Source organism: Lineus longissimus, chromosome 10 (genome assembly GCF_910592395.1).
Source record: "Lineus longissimus chromosome 10, tnLinLong1.2, whole genome shotgun sequence".
Classification (NCBI taxonomy): Eukaryota; Metazoa; Nemertea; class Pilidiophora; order Heteronemertea; family Lineidae; genus Lineus; species Lineus longissimus.
Window position 1 is genome coordinate 5,833,923 of NC_088317.1, and position 23,808 is coordinate 5,857,730.

The window sequence follows — 23,808 nt, forward strand, 5'->3', positions numbered from 1 at the left end:
CCAATTTCTGGAATCCTTTTGAGGTCAATCCTTTGTCTATAACCACTACAACCTATACATTTTCAGATTCGTAGAGACCAAGGGGAGACGTTTAAAGCACTTTCGATGGATTTTATTTGACAGATGCAACTAGGTGGCGCTACCTTTTGTACCACACATACATTAGAGCATCCTGAGGAAATCAGGGGTTAATGTTCGCTTTTCCGGCCCAGCACACAAGGCCGGAGAAGCGAACATTAACCCCTGATTTCCTCAGGATGACACTAGAGAAATAGTATGAAATCGGTCAGAAATAGGCCTAGCAGATCGGTCGAGTAGATACCGGTACGTTGATAAGAGGCTTTCACAGAGTCTCTCAACAAGGCCTACCGGTATCTACTAGATTATTTGTGCCATTTTTTACTCCAATAAAAGAGATTGTCAGAGTGTATTTCAAGTCTGTTCCCAAAAATTTTCCTATAAAACTAAGTGTTTAAAAAAATACGCGCACTATCTGTGGTCTCATTGGCCAGTGGGAACGCCATGTTTTGAGCATACAGAAGACTTGTTCACGTCAAATGTTGTTCACTTCCTGATTTCGCTGATGAGTCATATGATAAGTCAAGAGCAGGCCCCTGGATAGCTTTGGTGTTTCTACATTCACAAAGTAGATTTGGAAGACAGAAGAGGCTACCAATAAGTTTTTGAACCCTTTTTCGAGAAAACTTCGCAGTCACTGCGCAGGTAAGGGGATTCAACTGCTGAGACTCTTGTATTGATCATTGACCCATACTAATCGCTCGTACTCATGATTTGTACACTCAAAAGTGAAAGCAGCCAAAGTGAAACTGTAGCACAGGGATGATATTTCATAGAAGTTCATGTTTCACTTTCAATGATCAATGCCAGTGCGGTTTTTGTTAAGTTTCATGACAGATGAAAAGTGCGGCATGAACTTGCATCTTACAGCATCCTTTAGGGAAAGCGGCACAATCCTTCCCCTGTAACCTTGAAACTAAGGCATACTACATAATGTGCAAAACACCCATTGAATTACACAAGCCTTTGGACCTTAAGGTCCTAATTTCTGGAATTTCATCTTTTAACTGAACAGACATTATACTTCAGCAAAATGCCTGCTGAGACTCTTGTATTGATCATTGACCCATTCTATTCGCTCGTACTCATGATTTGTACATTCTAAAGTGAAAGCAGCAAAAGTGAAACTGGAGCACAGGGATGATATTTCATAGAAGTTCATGTTTCACTTTCAATGATCAATGCCAGTGCGGTTTTTTAAAATTTGATGACAGATGAAAAGTGCGGCATGAACTTCCATCTCATAACTACGAACGCCCGGAATGGTCATTCAAAATTCAATATTGAATTTTGAAGTGTACACCCTTGTCGGAAAGTTTAAGGACACCAGTTTTTTACAATTTTCTCAAAAACTACTGGGCCAACTGGAACCAAAGTTTTATCATATCTGGATAAACTTCTTTGGTATTATTTGCAATAGGTTTGGTTTTTATTATCAATTAGGTAAAAACGTTATGGCCGTTTTTCCAGAGGCATGTTTTTTTTACTTTTTTGTCTGCAAGTTTTTCTGCCGTTTTTTTGCAACATCATCTGGACACAATAACCAAAGCAACTTTAAGCACAGATTTGTTGTTAAAAAATTTTTGGAAAGCACCACTTTTTGAGGTTTTTGTCCCCAAAAATACTCCCAATTGCTATGACTTTTCAGCAACTCTCGTAATGACCCCTCGGACCAACGGCATTGTCTGCCTGGGTTTGGTAACTCCTATTGATATGGTAATACTCTGGTCAGGAACTTTCTCCACTTGAGTGAATCAGACTGTAACTGAACTGTGTCCTACCACAGTGTGTAGGCTGAAAAAGTCAGGGCAATGCAATTGGAGCGATTCAAAAAATGTTTTACATGATGGAGTTCTTGTCATACTGAAGAAGTTTTGGTTGCTACACCAAATTCTAAAAGCTAACTCGACTGGTGCACATTAGGTTCCGTTTAAATTTGTAATGAGTGTGGGAGGTAGGCCTCCACATACTACTACAGTGTTTACCATCTCGTTCTGCTTCTGCGCATTTCTCTGTGTTATTGTGATCAAAAATTATTTTCAAAGTCTGGGGGGGGGGGGGGTACCAGTATATGGATGACTGTGGCCTTGGTATTTCATTGCAAACACTGCACTGCGACTTTGATGAGCAAAATAAGATAAAAAGATAATAATGTAGCACACAACTGTTTTTATTTTTATCACCACAACTACAGCTCAAACTACTTCCTGGTCAGCTCGTAATATTCCATTCAGTCAAAACAGTCAGTAGCGAGTCCACCCTCCTTCAGCATCAACGACTGCTTGCATCCGTCTTGGCATCGACTGCACTAACCCATCCCAATACTCTGCCCCAAGCGTGTTCCATATTTCCATAATTCGCTCCAACAGATTATCACCATTACGCACCCCTTCATAATTAAAATTCTGGACCATCACTCCCCAAGCATTTTCAATTGGGTTCATATCACAGCCCTTGGGAGGCCAGTCAATGACAGCAAAGGGCTGCTCCTGCAGGAACGCTGTAATGTTTCTTGCCGTGTGGATAGGGGACCTGAAAATGAATGTTGTAAGCAAGTATCAATCATAATGTTGCGAATGCAGGATGTCCCAATATGTTATGAATGGGAGAACAGCATGGTAAAACACAAACTCATGGGAAAGTTTTATAACCTGCTTGGTTGACCGAAATTACTCCTGCCATACAAATTATAAAAAGGAATCGAAAGTGGGTTTGGTAGAGTTCAGCTTTTGTGTTTGACCTTGGGTGAACTGAACATCTTGCCAGTTGCTTGTTCAAACTTATCAGAGCTGATTTTTATAAGGCCTACCTATCATGCTGATAAATGAATCCATCTGGGAAGTGATGGTGCATATCTGGAAGACATCTGTCTAGTATCTCACGATACTGTATCTGGTTGAACCGTCCCTGTATCCTTTGAAGAGTTCCGTTGCCTCGGTCATTCATCCAGCCCCAGATTAACACTGTGAACCTCCCACTCCGCTGGCATGTCTTGATGTTGTTTGCGTTGTAGCGTTCACCCTGAAGCCGACGGCACCAGACCTGCCCATGTCTTCCAACCTCAAATGACTTTTCGTCTGTAAAAACTACTCTCCTCCATTGTTCTATTGTCCAATTAAGATGATCCTGAAAAGAAAATAAGGCGCTGATTATGTATTGTTTTCTGTGTTTGCACGAGCATGAGATAATTTCATCTTGAAACACAGGGGAGGGGAAATGCCAGATTTCCAAGTCCGTCTCATTGGGTTTTTTCAGTCATTCAAAACTCCTGTGTCTTTGATGATATTAATAAAACAATTTTAGTGTTCAATGGAAACAAATGTAGGCATAATTTTAGAAACTACACTTTGTATAAATCATCTTACTTGGGCAAATTGCAAGCGCTGTCTTCTATGGGCATCACTTAGGATATCTTTCTTGGCAGCAATACGTCCCATCAAGTTTGCCTGGCGCAGCCTCTCTCTTATTGTCCCCCGGCTGATTCTTGTCCCCTGCTGGTGTAGCTCATCCTGGAGCTGCCTTGGGAGGAGGAAGGGGTCTTGTTGGACTCGACGCACCAAAGTCCGATCTTGCCTCTCAGTTGTGGATCTTGGCCTTCCTGCTCTCTCTCTCACTCTTGTGTTGCCATCAGTTTGTTGTCGATTTACCCAGGTGGACACAGCAGTCTTGCTGCATCCTAAGTGGTCTGCTATATTTCTATAGGATAACCCATTTTCTCTGAGTTCTAATATGCGATTTTTTTGCAAGTCCGTTAACTGGTTGTCTCCCCTATGCTTCATGGTGACATAAATCAAAGCCCAGGAATAAATAATTACTTTTAACTATAAAGGCATGGTCCGCAATGGACAGCAATCCCCGGGACAGCAATAATGGGCATAGGGTTTAGCTTGTTGCTTAAATACACAGGACAAGGAATGTTTACAGTAGAAAGAAACAGCACTGCAATTGGTTTGGCCTGTTGTCTGTGATGAGGTAATCTGAAATGGGTTGAGGCCCTGTGCCAGGTGCACATCATATTGTTTGATGTGGTCAGGTAATCTGACCTGGGGTGAGGATTTGGCTGGAGTGCACATCAATCATTGTGAGCAATAACCACTGTAATGGTCATTGGGCCAGTGTCAAAAGGTGTCATCTTGGCCAGCAAAATATCATTGAGAAAATGGAAAAAAACTGTATTTTTTCCTAAAAACCCTTGACCAAACTTAAAAATTTTTGCAAGAAGTTGGTTTTAGTTGATGTGCCCAAATGATGTTGCAAAAAAATGGCAGAAAAATCTGCAGACAAAACAGTTAAAAAAAACATGCCTCTGGAAAAACGGCCATAAAGTTTTTACCTAATTGATAATGAAAACCAAACCTATTGTAAATGATACCCAAGAAGTTTATCCAGATATGATAAAACTTTGGTTCCAGTTGGCCCAGTAGTTTTTTAGAAAATTGTAAAAAACTGGTGTCCTTAAACTTTCCGACAAGGGTGTACAACCCTAATTCATACTAGCCAATCAGATCCTGCGTATCTTGCCGCTTTGACCAATCGTGCAAGAGTAAAAAAGAGAAGTTTGTTTTATGCATGTGAGATAGCAAAACGTAATGTATCATTGACGAATATGGACCGCAGGCTCCCATAAAACTGTGCGGTGATCTCAACACCCGTCTGCCAAGGGACGCTATGATAGATAGTAACTGGGCTACGGAGAAGTGTTTCAATGCTAACAGTGTTCTCTTGTACGATTTCATTGCTGCGAATGAACTGAGTGTTGTGGACTTCAAGTATAAACAACAAGTCCAATACACGTACTTTTTTCATAAATCTCGGACTTTCACATGGATTGATCACATCTTGGCCAACACCCACGATGTTGCTTCTGTCACAGAATGTAGGATCATTCCGGAGGAGAGCAACAACGTTAGTGACCATCTACCAATTACAATGAAATTCAAACTGCGCATGAAAGCAGGGGCTCCCAAAACTGACCGGGGAATTCGCTATGTTCCTCCACCTAAGCAGGATTGGACTAACAATAAAGACTCGTATGCTCAACTCCTTGCGGAAACACTTGAACGCGTGCCAGTCTTTTGTGTGCGCCCGGGTGAAAACCGCGAATCAATTCAGTCTCGCATTGACCAATATTGTGACACTATTATTGACTCCATGCATGTTGCGCTGAAGGAATCGAACTGTGAACGTGTTGCTAGGCCCCGTCGAAAGTATTGGTGTCCTGAAATGACCCAGTTAAAGAAGCGGAAATCTTTTTGGTGGAAACTGTGGGTAAATAACGGCCGCCCCCGAAGTGGCCCTGTCTTTGACTGTTACAAAAATGTGAAAAAACAGTATCGCCAGTCGTCGCGTCTTCTAATTCAGCAAAGGCTGAATAACCGGGTTATTCGTATCGCGGATCAATACAAGGAGACTCGCAGTCGTGTTTTCTGGAGCTCCATTAGACAGAGTCGGAGCCCTCAAAATGTGCCGTCTCTGCTCACTGTCTCCGACTTCATGGCTCATTTCAGTAACATTATGCATGATGAGAAAAAAGATATGACGAAACGGCAACTCTGTATTGAAACTGAAGTTAAGGACTTTTACTCTCAAAAACTCTGCCACTGTTTTCAGCTCATGTGTTTCTTCTGAAGAAATTAAAAAGAAAGTCCTTGGTCTACGCAAGGGTTGTGCCCCGGGGCAAGACGGTATCACGTCGGAGCAATTGGCATACGGTTGCTCAGCTGGCCTGATCGGACACCTCACGGCGCTGTACTCTACAGTCTTCTCCAGGCATGTCGTTCCGAACTGTTTCAGAACCGCGGGGTAATTATCCCATTGTTAAAGAAACCTACTCTCAATCCGAACTTATACCGAATAGCTACTGCCTATAACCTTGGGATCTGTTTTTGCTAAGTTAGCTGAGCTGCTTGTGAAACCACAGGAGGAGGTGGATCTAAGTGACTGTCAATATGGTTTCCGCAAAGGGAGAGGTACAGAATTCTGTTCTGTGTTACTTAATGATGTATCCATGTACGCAAAGGAGAAATGTTCCCCCTTATACGCGTGCAGTTTGGACGCCGAAAAATGTTTTGACAAAATCTGGCACGCAGGCCTCCTTTTCAAAGTGATGGATAAATTGCCTCCGGACAATTGGATGTTTCTTTATGAATTTTACTCTTGTTTGAATGCTGAGATCCGTTGGAACGGCTGTCGAACCCCAGTCTTTCCAATAACACGAGGAACCCGTCAAGGCAGTGTTTTATCTCCACTTCTTTTTAACATTTTTATTGATGACTTGTTACGAAAACTTGAATGTCCTGGTCCCGGTGGAATACGGATTGGTGCTACTGTCTTAAAATGTTTTGCCTATGCCGATGACATTACTTTGCTGAGTCTGACATCCACTGGCCTACAATATCTTATTGATCTTTGTGACTCGTATGCCAAAGAATGGCGATTTTTCTTCGGGATCAAAAAGTCAAAGTGTATGGTGATCGGTAAATCAATACTTAAGAAAGACCCTGAATGGGCTATTTCTGTATGTGTGATGGAGAACTCGGACTCCTTGGACATATTAGGTGTGGCTTTCGAGAAAGTCGCCAGTGGACATAGACATGTTGAAAAACCGCGCGCGTTCTTGTAGAAATGCCTACTTTAGTTTAAGTGGCTGTGGTATGTGTTATCCAGGTCTCTGGACTGGTGCGAAAGTGAAACTTTGGGAGAGCGTGTGCTCTCCGTCACTATTTTATGGTATGCACACAATTGATCTGAGTCGGGGCAATTTTCGGAAACTGGAAAAGTTGCAGGGTTCCCTGATCAAACGATACTTTGGTTTATCGAAATTTTGTCATCATAGCCCTCTATTAAGGGCATTAGATATTGACAACCCGCGGAAAGTAATCGAACAGAAGCAAATTGGACTTTTAAGAAGATTCTCTCCATCGATTGTAAAGCACGAGACGTCGTCATTGGCACGAGAAAAATTAAGGGTACCCTGTGTAACCGAGTGTTTAGTTCGTCGGGCCTCTCTGCCGCCAATGTCCTGTTTGTAAATCCAACATGTGGGCCTAGACGTATCACCAGGGAGGAGAATGGAATTGTCGATTCGGTAAAAACCTCATGTGCCAATCTAAACCGGAAAAGCCATAAACTATTGAAGCTTTTACTTTCACCCTTTTGATCGCTTTTTTTTGTGTGACGTAGTACGTTTGACCTATGACCCGTCTATTTGGGGACCCGTCTGTCTGTCAGGACTGTTTCAACATGTCCAAAACCGTTTGTAGCCGACCAAATAATTGTGAAATTGAGCATTTATCTCAGGGAGTATACAGATAAAGAGGCCTTATACTTAAAAATAAAAATAAATTATCTGTAGGGATTTTTGAAATACTATTTTCACGGTAGCGACTCCTTTTGCTCCGCGTTCCCGACTAAAAGACGCAATTTTCTTGTCGAGGCAATTAATTTTTTATATCAGCATTAGCTCATATATTTTCCATGTGTATGAAGGTCTATTATGTCGTCAGTTTATTAATGATCGCCTTAAGGTAAATTGTTTTGTAGACTGATTAGTCGCCCTTTTCGCCGATTCAATATGCCATGAATAATGCCAAGTGTCAAAACATTATTTACATCTTATTTGCATGACAAACGTTATTCGTTGACCAATCAAATATGTTTTAGTGTGACCAGGGGTATGCAAGCGACCATAGAAGCGCACAATGACCCCTGGGTGAACGAGGTTGGCGGCACAATCCTTCCCCTGTAACATTAGAGGGCATAATGCATAAGGTGGAAAACACCCGAAGAATTACACCAGCCTTTGGACCTTTCCATCTTTTCTTACAATGATGGGGTGGAAGTTAAACCTCATGTCAAACAAATTATTTCTTTTTGTACACATGAACTTGATGGTAGGTCCTAATTTCTTGAATTTCGTTTTTAACTTCAGACATTAGACTTCAGCAAAATGCCTTCCGATCACTTTCAATTCAGCTTTCATGACCCCATTGATCTTGAATGCACAATCACAGTAATAGTGTACAAGGCAGTATCAAGACTTACACCAATAGCCGGACTAAGGCCAGGCACAGCGAGGCCAAATGCAGACAGGGTCAGGGTAAGTCTACAAAAATCACTTAAAGCTGACGAGTCGAATATACATTCCAGAATAATGTCAAAGCGAGCATTCCGGAATATTCCTGATGTGCATTTGAATCTTCTGCTCAATATACTCATACCCCGTGCACAACTCGAAAGCGAGGCATTCACTGCAGACACCGTAGGGTGCACTTCGAGTGAAAGCGTCCAGAGATCACGTATATTCCGGACGAAAAAGTCTGAATGCGATTCTGTGACTCAGTGGCCTCCGAACCGTATTGATGAGGTTTTCCTTTTTAAAACATCGAATATGCTGCAAGAGAAATTCACCGAAAGCAATGGTTTCTTAAAAAATAATCACCTACATGTACATGTAAGATGTCTACAGAGAATTCCTTGCTTTCGATTTCACTGGAGGTAATGGGTTTATTAAGTAGAAGACCCAAATGCGCATCACGAACATTCCCGGCCATCGCCATTTCTAGGGAATATTCGACCCGTCAGCTTTAAGTTCCATTACAAATGTGTCTAGAAAAACCAACCTTTCCGTTGAGTAAATTCTAGTTACCGTCCCATGGGAGATCTTGTAATGTGGGAGTTACACTCTAATGATATTTTGCCTACTAGTCATTCAGTCTGATTTGAATGGGTGTTGAATTTTTATCCCTTGATGCCGGGCAACATGCACAAAAATCATGGTTCCACAGCTAGGCTTGTTTGCGATAGGTCCTTCAAAAATATTGACACAACAAAGATCATATTGTAACGAGGTCTTCGTGTTAAAAAAAAGATGTAGTTGATGAAATCTAAAGCAATTCCTGACCTTTAGGCCAGAGACCTCTATTAAAACCTGTGTACATTACATGTACATTGTTGTGCATAAGTTTTGGTAAAAAAAGTACACATTGGACCAATCAATCTGCACAAAATTTTATATGTGTCAAGAAGAACCCTTTGCCAATAGCATAATAAAGTTTAAAAACATTCCAATACCGATTGCCTGAGAAAAAGAGATTTCCGTACACCATATCCATCAAAACGTCACTGGCGCATTGATATGGCCCTGTCAAAGTACAAGTTCTAAACTGACCAGTGAGACCACATTTTCTTAAATATATTATCAAAAAGCATATTTCTGTGATGGCCTAACTCTGTAGATTAAGAATCAACCACAGATTGAGAATTAATTCCACTTTGGTCCATCCCAGCCATGTATTTACCACAACTTGGCATTTTGATAAACTCTATGTGACTTGTGCCACACTTCCGGTCGTGGATGAATACATGTCTCTGCCCTTTAAGTGCTTTTTTGGCCATTTGTGACACTTGATATTGGAATTAGGCTGGGTAGAAATTTGACCGTTTAACAGTTTTCTGAAGTCGCTTTTTATAACCTTTACCAAACTGGCAGCACATCGACACCATTATAGATATCTGACAGAATATTTCATCATCTGTTTTTAAGGATGCAAATTTATTTCAGTCAGGTTTCAAGTAAACGCCTTGAGAGTTATTCATTAAGTGTCGAAATTTTTGGCCTGACTGTTAGATATACTGCAACCACCATTGCATCAGACACGTTTGAGGTAGTGACATTGGTATTTCTTCCAGAAACTGGTTTCAGTGCTAAAACCCCTCGTTCTTGCATCCTCGAGGATGCAAATTTATTTCAGCCAGGTTTGAAGTGAACGCCTTCAGAATTATTCATTCAGTATCAATTTTTTTGCTGACTGTTATATATACTGCATTGCAACCACCGTTTCTGACAGTGAAATTGGTATTTCTTCCAGGAACTGGTTAAAATGCTAACCACCGACGACCTTCTCGTGAATCCAAATCCTACAAGAACACTGCAGACTCTTGATAGGCCTAACATACGACTTGACACGCAACCAGCAACAAATGTTTACCGAAACCTCCATGTTCAACAAGGAACATCATCGTTCGCAGTCCTAGCGATTGAACATGGTGCTGAGGTGTGTCATTTTTTCAATTACAGTAGAAAGCTTTTGGGTTATGCACAAGATGGCCTTATGGCAAGTTTTCGAGATTCAACCATTTGGAATATTCGAGTCAGATTTGAACGCCGCCGGAAACAAAATCATAACGAGAAGAAACCAGTGCCAGTACCTCGTCCTCCAGTAGTTTTGACCCGTACCGGAATTGATGAAGTACTTGAAAAGGGAATGCCCAAGTTTCAAGAAATTGCGAAGCGTCTCCGAGAAGGAATTATGGCCAGCGGAAAGTTTGCCAAAAACTCGAGCATGATCACTCGAGGAACAGAGCTGATTCTCCATATTGAACAAGATATTGAGAAGGGGGTTAAAAAAGCAGTTGAAAAAGAAGGTGCGCATAGTCTCGAGAGAAAGATTCCAATCGTGTCCACATTATTTGGCCTGGTCTTCGGAGCTATGCGCTTGAGAGAAGGTGACTTTGCAGGGGCATTTATGGAGGTGGCCTCGGGGGTCGCTGCTGATATCCCTGGATATGGTGAGTACAAGACTGTTTTTATCTCTTCACCATGTGACAGAAAAATGTGCATACTTTTACTTGATGACTTTCATATACCGTAAATTATGGCAGAACCTGTGACACTAAAGTATTGGGGCCAGAATAGGAGGCTTGGCAGGGAAAAGAATGTGCGCTGATGATCACTCAATAAAGGGCGTCAACTTATTTAATTGTTGATTCTGTCCAATTTGCTGCATAAAGCCATTCGGGAATGGGAATACTGTATATAATACTGATGCAGTGACTGAGGTCATAGACTGTCAAAAAGCTGACCGAGGTTGAATAAATTTCGCGATCTCCAACGAGAATTTGTGACTTTCACGAGACTTATTACTGCATGTGCATATTTTCCCATTTACTGTTCACTCGAACGCATAAGCGACAGGCTAACAGCAAAACTATAAGAGGAATCTTTCTTAGGCGAATATTATTGTTAATAAGGTAAAATGGGGTAACTGTAGCCCCTTTTTCACCTATAACCTATAACCTTTGGTTACGCAAGAGTCAGATTCACTAAAACTGGCCAGTACCTTGCAGTGCCACCTCTTCCAATTTTACAGCCAGCAATTCAGGGCACTTAATCTAAAACAATGCCTCTGGGAGACAATACAAGACTCGTGGTCAGGGGCTACAAATACCCCGTGGCCTTGGGGTATTTGTAGCCCCTGACTAAAATTTAAAATTGCATGTTTTTTTATGAATGAGAACATATTTTTCACAGGTTTATGGTCTTTGTTAGCAATAACGGTTTCAATATCATTCCAATCCAGGTTGGCGACGAGATTTATCTGGTATCAAACGATATTTATTGAACGCATTTTAAAAGTGATGTTCGATGCAATCACTTACCAACAATTTAAACAATATCGTCGCAAATCAGACTGATTTTAAACTGGTGTAAAAACACAAAGTTCTATTTATCACATCTGTTGTACATTACACCTTGTGTCAGACAACAGCTTGTGATATTCTAAATTGACTGACGGTCTTGTCGTGCGCCATTAAAAAACTGTAGTTTCAGTTCGAAAAAATTCGATCCCAACTTTTTTTGTGCATGTGTCTGATTTGTTTACTTCTTATAGCCAAAGCTCTTACATAACATGTTGCATAATCCAAAACTATTTATTTTGTGATACTCAAGAGTCACCGCTTTCATATCCATGCTTGGGTTGGCTGAATCATAGTTCCATGGTTACCGGAATAAAAATCAAAAACATTGCCAGGGGCTACAATTATACCGGGGCTACAAATACCCCACATTACCTTACATTGCATATAGACGGATTCCAAAAAGTTATCTCAGTGTCTGAAAGCCATTGAATGAGAGAATAAGACGGAACAAACTAGCTGAAAAGCGCTGATGCCATCAATATATAGTATGGTCAAAAATTTTCCCAAAGTATTAACCACAAACTCTTTAAACAACCAAAACTTTGGCTTAATATTATGACGATACAATTTCTGATCAAAAGCCACGACTGAATTCTGAAAATACCAACTTGGCATGAGTCGCGGCTAAAAGATTGGAAGTGCCACACGTGGATTTTTATCATAAATAGTAACAAAGGTTTACACTTTGAACACCAATTCGTTTCACAAACAATGATTCCTTCGAATTAGCTCTGATGTCCACTTTAATCAGTGTTTTCATTACAGGTACAGCAGCATCTCTGGTCATTGATGCTGCCCTGCTTGGTAAGGACATTGCTAACACAATCGCTGATGAAAAGAACAAGAAAAGGCTAGCAGAAAGTGACATTGCGGAAATAAAAGAAGAAAATAAACAGATAAGGGAAACCTTGGCAGGACTGTTACCTAGATCAGAATTATATGGCTTAGGCACCGAAGGGTACTTTGACGAGTCTGACCTTGCTGTAGTTGATGATATTATCAAGATTCATGTTAACTGCGGAGAGTTAATTGATGGTATACAGGTAGAGTACAGGCATGGAGGGTTGGGAAACCACCATGGAGGCCACGGTGGTGAAAGGCGCACGGTCCACCTCAAGAATGGTGAGCATGTCACAACCGTCAAAGGGTCATTATTTATCGATTTCAAGAAGCGATCAATAATCAGCAGCCTCACATTCATCACCGATTACGACAATGAGTACACCTTTGGTTCTCCAAAGGGACGCCCTTTTGAGTTTGAAATGTTGGATGGTACCCACTTGGGTGCCATTCAAGGATGTGATTTCTTCTCGGGAAGAAAAAAGGCTGTACCTGATTGGGAACAATATATTGAATTGTTGCCTGCAATCAGGTTTGTTTCCACGTACAGCGCAATTGACTTCGCATAGATGTGTGCAGGATGGAAAACTGCATTGAATTCAACTGCGCCTTGTAGGATGACGTTTTCTGCAACCTTTTTTTATAAATACCCAAGAAATGTAGCAAAATTACCAACTATTAGATGAAAAGTTACTGATTTTGACACTCCGAACAAATCCGTATCACCCAAGTCACTGTGATATGAGAGATGAGGTTCATACGTTAGGGAAAAAATCTTGTGCCAATCCCATTGTCCACAGGTTCTTTTCCATCATACCTCTTACTCCAACAGTCACGAGGGGAGATTCTTGTGTGGTTTGAAGGCCTTATGGTGCCATTGTGCCTTTTAACAGTTTTGATGATTTTTGAATTACGCCCGGCCCCAGGGGGCGTTTCTTGTGAAAAAACTACTTTGGCTTTATCTCATGAATGCTGCCAGCTAAAATCATGTAATCTTTACTGTCGACACTGCTCATGAGACTACATCACATAACAGGCTACCCGGGAATTCGATGTGATCTACGTTTTAAAGTCACAGGGATCAAAAAGTGTAAATTTACCACACTTTGTTTCCCGAGCATAATTCCTCGGCCCCTGCGCGTACGTCATGTGAAAATCTACTTTTGGTTTAAGGAATTGAACCCGAGGCGGAGGACCTTGGTTGAGTTACCAAGACACTCGAGGGTGGAGCTAAAATACAGTCCAAACCCGAGCCGACAGCCGAGAGTGTCTTGGTAACTCAACCAAGGTCCGAAGCCGAGGGTTCAATTTCTATTCTAAAATACCTCAAACTTAAAAAGATAGGCCACGAAATAACTTGAATATGTGCGAATTTGGCAAATTCCATCCATCGCCTGCCCGGAGCGCCGGTAGCGCCGTTGTTTACATTATGTTACGGCAGCCCGTATAGGAAGTCCGGATCGGCTCGCTCAAGTGACGCTAAAATCCGCGCAAATGGGCTATTTGGAGCGTTTTTCTCAGCAAATATGTGTAGTGCTCATTAAAAAACTTAGGGTGGTTGATGCTTCCTTGGCTGATTTGTGTTTGAAGCAGTGTTTTGAGAGCCTCAAACTTCTGAAGTGAGCTGTGTGCATGGTTCCACATTTTAGTGCAACCCGAGGGAACTTTGGTAGAGCATCTTGGTTGCGTGTCCAAAACACTCCACTCTCAGAACGAGGCTTATGCATTTTCCATTTAAAAGTTGACTTTACGGTACCAAGGTATTTTAGAATATATCTCATGAATGCGGCTAGCTGAAATCATGAAATTTTTACGCGGCTGAGGAGCTTTCATAACATAATACCCGATATCTTTTTCAAGGTCACAGAGGTCATATAGCATAAAATACTCGTTACTAGTTCTGGTCACCCTACATGGATATCGATAATTAGGTTGAGCATTTAGTATCTTCCGTTTAAACTCAATTTCTGTGTCAGGAAACATACACTTGAAATTCGCAAAAGCCTTTCAGTCTGTGGGAGCAGGTCTTCTGATCTCTTGATAAGATAATAAGCTTTTCAAGTCATACTATACCACGATTATTCAACTTTGTAGGTTTATTCTTGATATGATCGGAGGTTACAAGAGGTGAATTGTTAACTTTTCAAATACCGGTATGAAGAGCCCTAATTGATCGACACAACCTATATCGTTGAAGAAAACAAAATACGTGACCTTTGTCGATGAAGGACTTTTAAATGATCTAATTTCTCAATGGGGTTTGGGGATTTCTTCTCTCTGATCTTGTGACATAACATTACATGTTAACCATTAAGGCTCCAAAACATCCGGAGGGGCGTACATATTTGAGGTAAGGTAAATGGGGTAATTGTAGCCCCTTCTTCACCTTTAACCTAGGTTACGCAAGAGATTTCCCAGCAGATTCACAAAAACCGGCCTGGATCTTGTAGTGGCACCTCTTCCAATTATATTGCCTGTTATTCAGAGCATTTTATCTAAAACAATACTTCTGAGAGGCAATACAAGACTTGTGGTCAGGGGCTACAATTACCTGTGGCTTTGGGGTAATTGTGGCCCCTGACTGAAATTTCAAGTTACTTGTTTTTTATGCATAAGAACACTTTTTTACAGGTTTATGGTCTTTATTTGTAATAAAACATTTAGTATTATTGTCATCTAAGTTGACCACAGTTTTTTGCTGGTATCAAACAGTATTTATTGAACACATTAAGTGATGTTCGTTGCAATCACTTACCAACACTTTAAACAATATTGTCGCAAATCAGACTGATTTTAAACTGTTGTAAAAACGCTAAGTTTTATTTATCACATCTGTTGTACATTACACCTTGTGTCAGACAGCAGCTTGTGATATTCTGAATTGACTGACAGTGTTGACGTGCGCTATTAAAAACTTTAGTTTCAGGGATGGGTCATGTATCAACCCCAATTATTACTGGCATCACTTTAATGGTAATGCAGTGTACCATGAGAAATGCTGCTATCTAGTCAATGGTGTGGCTTTGACTAGAGACACCAGTAGCTTTGAAAATATTTTATTTCGAAATAATGTTAGAGAAACTAGTATGAAACCTCAAATGTATCATTGTTGGTACATAAATGGTTACCATTGTATCTGTTGTATCAAATCAGATAGATTTATGATCAAATGATATAATTGAGGTATATGAATAAAAAAATTAACCTAGCATTTTCATGGTTTATGACAAGATATATTCAGCTATAGGGGCTACAAATACCCGGAACCAACGGGTTACAAATACACCGAGGGTACCTTGGTCAGAAAAGTGTCTCTGAAAAATTTACTTTTGATAATGACATCAAATGCCGCATACAACATTCTCTACACTCAATACTGATCACCTGAACCAAGTTTCAAATATATCAATGCTCTGTGTGGAAGTGTGGAAAATTCAGACCTGTAAAAAGTTCAATCCAAAATTTTTTTGTGCATGTGTCTGATTTGTTTACTTCTTATAGCCAAAGCTCTTACATAACATGTTGCATAATTCAAAACTATTTATGTTGTGATACTCAAGTTCATATCCATGCTTGAGTTGGCTGAATAATTCCATGGTTACCGGAATATAAATCAAAAACATAGTCTTCTTGATGACATATATGCATTTTGTTCTATTTGTGATCATGTGATTAAGTGTAGTTAGGGGGGAAGTCAAATAGGATAAACGGCGTCTGGTCCATGTTAAAAACACGGCCAAATTCTCTCTCAAACTGCCCAATTAATGCTGTGATGGTTGCCTTGAAATTATGGACGCGCACCGCAGCGTTTTCTGGGAGAGTGGTTGTATTCTTGTTTTTCTGGCGCAAAGAGATGTGCTTTCGTTCCATGAAACCTTCGACCCATGGAACAGATGCTTGAAATTCAATCATGACTGGTCGATGTTGAATAAGATCATCATGTCTTTCTTGAGGTAGACCATTAACCTATTCCTGGAACAGGACTGTCGCCTTTTCTTGTAGATCTAAGACAGCCACAGGTAGGCCCTTGTGGCGTTGCTCGAGGAACCAGATCGGCAGCTGATCTTCAACCTCTTGCCATAGGCCCTGATGTTCACCCCTTACATTTCTGCGTTTCTCCTTCTTTCTCTCTAATGCTGCCTCTAGTTCGAGTAAGCGACATTTCCGCATGGTGTGAACTGGTATTCGGTAGTGGTTTCCGTATTCTTCCATTGAAGCAACTCGTCCATCCACCAATGCATCTTCAAGATTTCTTAGATGCAGAATCTTTTCCTGTACCATGTAACTGCGCAAACGCTTTGGTAAAGGTTCCTCGGCCATTCCTGACGTTATACTGGACTGAGAATGGAATCCAACCAGCACCTTATAGATGGCCAATGCAATTTCTCCTGACAAACTATATCTCCCCTTGAGACTGAACCTGAAAATTACATAGACCTAGCAGAGATATATCAAAATATCAATAACCACCTGTTAGTAATGGTCACCATTGGAAATGTACAATTCTAGTAGCCAATGGAATATCAATGAGAGTTTTGATGCATGTCAATAGCTATATCAATATTGTATCTTTGAGAGTTTTGTGTGTTGTTTGTCTTAGTGAGGAAAAAACAGCACTTTGAGACACCGATCTGGGGAAGATATCCACTTGCATTGTAAATTAATCGAATAGGAATTGTTGTTTTAATTAGCATGTATGGTTGTGTGACTTATGTGGTAGTTAAGGTCGTATGCACATCCTGTATATAATGCCCCAAATGCTCATCGAGCTGTTGATCTGTACGATATACGTATTTGCATGATTGTACGAGTATGAAATAAATACGCATGCTGTTATCGTGCCTTATTTACAATACACGCTCCATTGACAATTGACAAGCACTCAAGCTGACTTGATGTATGAAGTGGGTCGCAGAAGAATATTCACAATGCAGAATCGGCAATAGCCTCTCCGAGGGTCTCCGATCTCTCAGAGTCAAGCCACCACGGAAAGACTGGAGGCCACCTTTAAATCGGGTATTTGTGAGACACCGCACATCTGACTAACGGCTTCCTCTACACTAGCTGTGGCTATGATGTGCTCAAAAATCAAAGAAATCAAAGCTTGGCCATTATATACATCACAACTTTGCGTTTTCGTTCAAACACTACTGACGGAGGTTCAATATCTGTGTGACAGCCTGAACATGACTCCTTGTGTCCTGGCAAAGTCTCGCCAGGGTGAAAAGCTGCATGTTTAATGCACGGTCGAAAAAGGTACCAACTACATTGGCAGTGTTTTATTGGTTCTGACATCTCCAGATATCAATTATAATAATGTATCAATTTGGGTCATTTTTGGATGGCTGTTCAGGGCAAACACGAGCGTCGCTAAGATGCTGAAAATTTTGGAACGTATTGATAGATACATAATCTGATTGATGCTAAAGCGAAATATAGATATCAATGGTCGATGGATTTGACGTAAAATCAAGGACGTTGTAGAGAGAACATAGATATACAATAACATAAAATTTGGTTGCAATCCGACTTTATTCAATTTTCAAGATGGCTGCCTGGCGGCCATATTTGAGTAGAATAGAGGGCCCCTAGATGTATGTTCTCACAAGTTTAGAACCTTCTAGCTCAAATAAAAAAACGAAACGTGCCACCTATCGATGATTTAGTGAACTTTGACCTATGTGACCTTGAAAAGTAGGTCAAATAAAAAATCCGGGTGATACGTCATTTAACCTTATTAGATTCACCCACCATAAAAATTTCATCACTCTACGTACAACCATTGGCTTCAAAAAGGCAAACAAACTATTTCCAAGATGGCCGTCTGGAGCTGGAGGCCAGAAAGTAGGTCATATTGCGAAAAAGAAAAATATGTCTGGGCATATTGCCCAAAACTACCATCACACCAAGTTTTAGCCATCTAGCCCTAGCGGTGACGAACCGTGCTCCGCTAACGGACGACGACGGACGACGGACGCCACGGTATCGTATAATCTCCTCAGAGGAGAGCTAAAAAAGAATACATAAGATGACTCGGAAGATAGCTGATATAATCTTCCATTCCTTTGGAATCTTTAAAGACTCTGTAGTGGGTGTTAAACTCGACATTTTCACAAATTCTTGAATACCAACTCTGGCAAAACTGATCATACAACAAAGTTTTAACCATACGACTTAATTTAACAACTTAAGGTGGAAATAATTCTGCTGGTCCCAAACATATACTCAGTTTAAGCCACAGCCATGAATAATAGATCTTATATAATTATCTCTATTGTTAAGGTTTCTTAATATGTTTAGAAGAATAAATCCAAATTTAGCCTTTTTACCGTGTACCAGTGTGTTCCAAAAAATTACCATTCTAACTTTAAAAAGAATAGATATAGGTATTCTTCCTAATTCACCATACATTACACTGGCTTTTCTTGCATATCAATTTACAAAACTTAGTGTGAACCTTCTCAAGAATTTCGTTCTTTTCGTGAGCTATTACTTCTGCACCATAAAGTAGTATAGACTGCTGGACACATGAATCAAATAACTTCAACAAAATATCAATCGGAAGATATAAAGTTATTTCCGTTCCAGTATAATAAAACACCAAGGGAATTGTATTCCTCCACACTTTCAATGCTAGAGTCACCAAGCTTAAATCTGGTTAATTCTTCCATCTACCCTTTGATCGAGCAAAAACCATAACCTTTACAAAGATGGATTAACAAAGAACTTATTATGCAAACAATACTCATGTAATGGATTTAACAAATGCTGCATTACAATTTTACTATCAGCTAGAAACACCGTATCATCCGCTCATAAGAGGACAAAAAGTTTAAGGTAGGTCTCAACCAGTTTCTCAATCAATGATATAGTTATATCACCTTTATCTCTAGAAAATTCATCGATATTATTCAAAAAAGAGCGAATAACATGGGTGACAAATTTTGGGTGTCTATAAACCGAAGACCGAAGACCGAAGAGCGAAGATCGAAGATAGAAGACTGAAGACTGAAGACCGAAGACCCCCCAAAACTATAAAACAAAGACCCTGATGTCAACTTTAAAACGAAGACCCCCAACTATAAAACTGAGACCCTGATGTCAATTACAAAACGAAGACCCCCGAACTAAAAAACGAAGGCCCCCACCAGACGTGTGGAGTGCGTAAGACCTCCTATCGAAATGAGCCTCTTGTACATCTGCGCTACAATGCTGGTATACTGTATTCATCAATCGATAGATGGAACCATGTCTGTTTCTCGTGATGATGACTAACAGCCGATCTCGACAACCTCGCAAAACTCACATAATCAATCTACGCAATTCAGGATAGAGCAAAACGTACCCGAACACGAGGTATTCGCCTTCGTTGTGTCATGATTTAGCTAGACTACCGCGCAGTCGAATAACTACATGATTCTCGCATCTTCACGCGCCGGTGCCACATCAGGGACCTCATGGTGCAATGATGGATTTTTGTTGGCAGAGAGAATATCCTTCGCTCTGCTTGGAGAATCGAAGTTAACAAATCTCGTGAGCGGCGGGATTTTTGTCACGTGAGAAGATTTTAACACCTCAATTTTTGAACGATAATGAGAGGATCCTGGGACGAGATTGTACCCAGCATGGGGATTTCCAGTGATAATGGATGCACGCCTACTGCGCATGTCACACATCCCCCTTAAATATCCAAAAGGAAGGAAATAGCTCGGCGCAAACGTAACATGCACACAGATGACTGGACTAGCGTGTAGTGTAGTACTCTGTGCAGAAAACGTGAAGCAGTTTACGCTTTTTGCCTTTCTGAGGTGATCCCGTCAGTACAGCAACGAGAGGTTCTGAGGTGAGTGTACATTTCCGTAGTCAGCATGATTTGCGCAGTTGATTGATTAAGGAGGCAGAGGCGGTCTTATCTCCAGTGAGTGAGCTAGCGTTAGCGATAGCATAGCGTATCCATGGTGCTTTCTAGCATGTACATTTCACATGGTTGGCGCATACACTGCTTAAGGATTCTGTTGAGTTGTAGCTGAATAGTAGAGCTTGCTTGGATGAGGAAACCCTTCGAGGGTGCGGTGAGGTGATCATGAGTTTTGTAACTGATGTTGGGTGTAGTGAGTCTCAAAGGTCGGTAGTCCGTGGTGATATGTCACTCCTTTCTGATTAGCTGGTGGTGAAAATATCGTCTGCTGGAGGAACGACCTCATCATTGATAAAGATGATGAGGCCTCTTTAGCGCTAAATCCCATGCGGTGTCATCGCTCAAAGTGCTTAAAGGGGTACACCGTTCGTAATCACTTGTGGTCCGGTTAAATAGAAATCCACTAATACACAATGCCGCAGTGCAGTTATTATGAATACAAATTTCTTGAAAATTGGTATTTATAGTTTTTGTATATCAGTCTACACAAAGCATGCTAAAAATTATATTCAGTATGTATTTACGCAATTGAAAGTATTCAAATTCAATTACAAATTCAAAATTTTTGACGAACGGCGTAGGCCTTTTACATTTTACTGTAACTCTTTTTGCCGTCTCTCTCTATCGTTTGCTTTTTAAAGACCCAGGCCAGATGTTAAATGATGGAGTATTTATCATTGGGTGTTGCCTCTATCAAAAATACGTTTTGAAATACTATTGTCGTAAAACCGGTGCGATACCTTTACCTACATAGCTAGCGATAGCTATATTTGAGCCACGATACAATTGAAGAATGGTTGGAGGACACGGGATTAATTTCCCTTCTTTCCGCTACTACATACCAATATTCTCTTCTTGGTGCCCAACAAACTCCGTGGAATATTTTAAAAATTTCTCTTCACATCGGTCACAGTTCTATACGAGCCAACATAGATCATTTTTACCAAAACACTTGCCGCGGGTGATTGACGCGAGTGAGATCGCCGGCAACCAAACCTGTCTAGCAAAGATGACGAATTCATCCTTTAAGCTACGAAATAAAGCTGTTCCTCAAAATCATCATAAATGCGATCTCGACTGCACCAATAAAAACATTATTAATCTTGTAATCAATCGAGTAGCTTTTGGAAAGGTTGTTTACAGACATCTGTATAAGCAATTTGACAGCCAAATAAACACAAGTGTTCGTTACTTAATTCTGAGTGACTTGTTTTTGTTTTAGTAAAAGTTAAAGGAACGCGAGCGAATGGTTGAAAAAACTGACAACGAAAGCTGAGGTAGTCATGGTACAACACGTAGTCAGCCCAAAGATATTTTGTTTTCTGTCTATAAATTTCAGTACTAAAACTTGCGTCCTCGTCATTGTTGTTGTGTGTTTCCCCTTGGTCATACCTGTCACACAAAAAGAATGAAATTCTTCTTCCCCTAAAAACCCCCAACTACATCGATTAGGAATAATAGTCCATGTGTCAAGAGTGGTTGATCTATTTAAATTCTTGAAGACCTATTTTCCGTTCGTTTAAATGTTTGTAAATTGTACTTGAAAATGTTCAAGTAAATTCAAAATGTACGTACTGAATAAAAATGTCAAAACGTCCTTGTGCAGACCAGAGTCTTTCGAATAAATGATTGTTTGAAAGACTCTGTGTTGACTGATATACAAATACACATGTAGTATTAACGCGAATTTGCGTTGCGGCACTACGGTATTGTTTTTTTCTTGTTATCCGAGCCAGAAACAAACTGGAAATAAAATATTTGGTCAAATGGTCTCAACCTACAGGGCAGATTGTACTGCGACAGTGTGGAAAATGTCGGGGACACCCGACAGGCAGGATTGACTGTACAACGAATGAACGCAATGTAGAGCTTGAAACCGACAAGGACAAGATGCCAAGATGCGGCTTTTTCAGTTTACTGCCATAATAGGCAAAAACGTCATCCACCATGCCCGTTCTAATGTTTTATGTAATTCTGAGACGCTATCATATTTTGGTCACAAGGCATACTTTTTCACTTTAGCATTAAAATCTATCCTGCTGAAGTATACCCTATCCCAATAGCACCGCGTTCGCGCTGGCGTGAACTTGCAAGATAGTGATTCGCATGGTCGGTGCTCGCCTTCTCACTGTCATCATATCTGAATTTGGAACAGATATACATGTAAGCCATTTCGAAGAATTATGAGAACATTATACGATGGATCGCATAAGAAATGAACCCATAAATGCCCGTCTTGATGAAAGAATTGGAAGGTCGATCAATCCTTGTCCAATATTACCAATTGGAAGCGCTGATTACTGGCTCTGCTCTCTTCATAAATAACATGCATGTACCAAGAATAAGTTGCCAAGAATGATGGGAGAAGCCGGATGACTTTCTTAGTTTTCTCCGGATGAAGGGTTTTTATGGATGGCCAATACCACAGTATCAGTGCGGTGTCATAAAAAGGTTTTGCACAATTGCGACGTTGCGCAAAAATGTTTCATTTGCGTCACTCCCACTACCACAGTGACGATACACCCAGGGCTCGCTTTGTAGTTAAAAAAAGATACGCTTTTAGAAATAAAGGTTTTTCAGCGGCCTACTTAAATTATTATGCACCTCGTGGAGGTTTTTCATCGAAATTAAAAACCTTCAGACACTTTGTAGCATCTCGATCAAAAATCATTAGGGACATTTCGAACATTTTACTGATTTTACTCAAAAGGTTTTATTTCTAAGAGCGGTGCATCAGTGACTTGGTGTACACCTTAACTTGACAGTGTCCCCTTTAGTTATGCCAATTAGAATTTTGAGTCAAGTACTTTGCCCCATACAGTCTTTATATTTCATATTTCATATGATTGAGAAAATGTCAAAGATCATTGGTCGTATATTGTACATGGTAACATAAAGTTCGTAATGTATCATTCACTGGCGTTGACGTTACCATTATCCTAATCCTATAACAAGATCGAAAAATTTTGTCATTCGCTTGCGGAGAATACCGATGTGGATATCACCGCCACCGCCTTCTCGTTCAAGCTGAAACCAAAAGAAATATAACAGTGATTTTATCACGAAAGTTCGCCGTGATAAATTCCTTTTTTGCGCGGATAAGTCCAATAATCCTGTCATGCATTCCAAACGTCACTTGCGGATCATGACATATTCATGACATAATCAGGGAGATCACCAAGTCCGACACCCATGCATATTCACCATCACGCAATTAGATTTTTTAAGCCCGCCTCAGACTCACACCATGCAATTATTCATCAGTTTTTAGTGCCGCAACTGGCGATATTTGACTTTTGTGACGGTCACGCACATATTGACAAATCAGCTTCGAGGACCCACAGTGTGGTTTCACTTTATAATACACCAGTATGGATGTCCTTTTCACATAGAAGGTCACGCACCTGTATTAAACCAATCAGCACGCGGTTGTACGAAAATAGTTCAGTTTGAGATCAATGCGTGGTCTCACTCTACCAGTTGAATGGTAT

General features: G+C 40.5%; 2 protein-coding genes across 2 annotated transcripts in view; both read left to right on the forward strand.

Moving 5' to 3' along the window:
• Positions 1-587: 587 nt before the first annotated feature.
• LOC135494599 (uncharacterized) lies at positions 588-13,594 on the forward strand. The gene is made up of 4 exons (XM_064782725.1): positions 588-723; positions 8,009-8,176; positions 9,948-10,647; positions 12,325-13,594. The coding sequence occupies exons 2-4, from the start codon at positions 8,027-8,029 to the stop codon at positions 12,966-12,968; spliced, it is 1,494 nt and encodes a 497-aa protein (XP_064638795.1). The 5' UTR covers positions 588-723; positions 8,009-8,026; the 3' UTR covers positions 12,969-13,594.
• A 6,475-nt stretch (positions 13,595-20,069) lies between these two features.
• LOC135494597 (uncharacterized) overlaps positions 20,070-23,808 on the forward strand; it is a 48,343-nt gene continuing 44,604 nt past the window's right edge. Inside the window, exon 1 of the mRNA XM_064782722.1 lies at positions 20,070-20,242. The gene's annotated coding sequence lies outside the window, so the exon portion shown is untranslated. The remainder of the gene's footprint in view (positions 20,243-23,808) is intronic.

Coding starts and splice junctions, on each gene's coding strand:
- LOC135494599 (XM_064782725.1), top strand. CDS start 8,027: ATGCCTTCCGATCACTTTCAATTCAGCTTTCATGACCCCATTGATCTT. Junction 8,177..9,947: donor CAAATGCAGACAGGGTCAGG/GTAAGTCTACAA, acceptor TATTTCTTCCAG/GAACTGGTTAAAATGCTAAC. Junction 10,648..12,324: donor TGCTGATATCCCTGGATATG/GTGAGTACAAGA, acceptor TTTTCATTACAG/GTACAGCAGCATCTCTGGTC.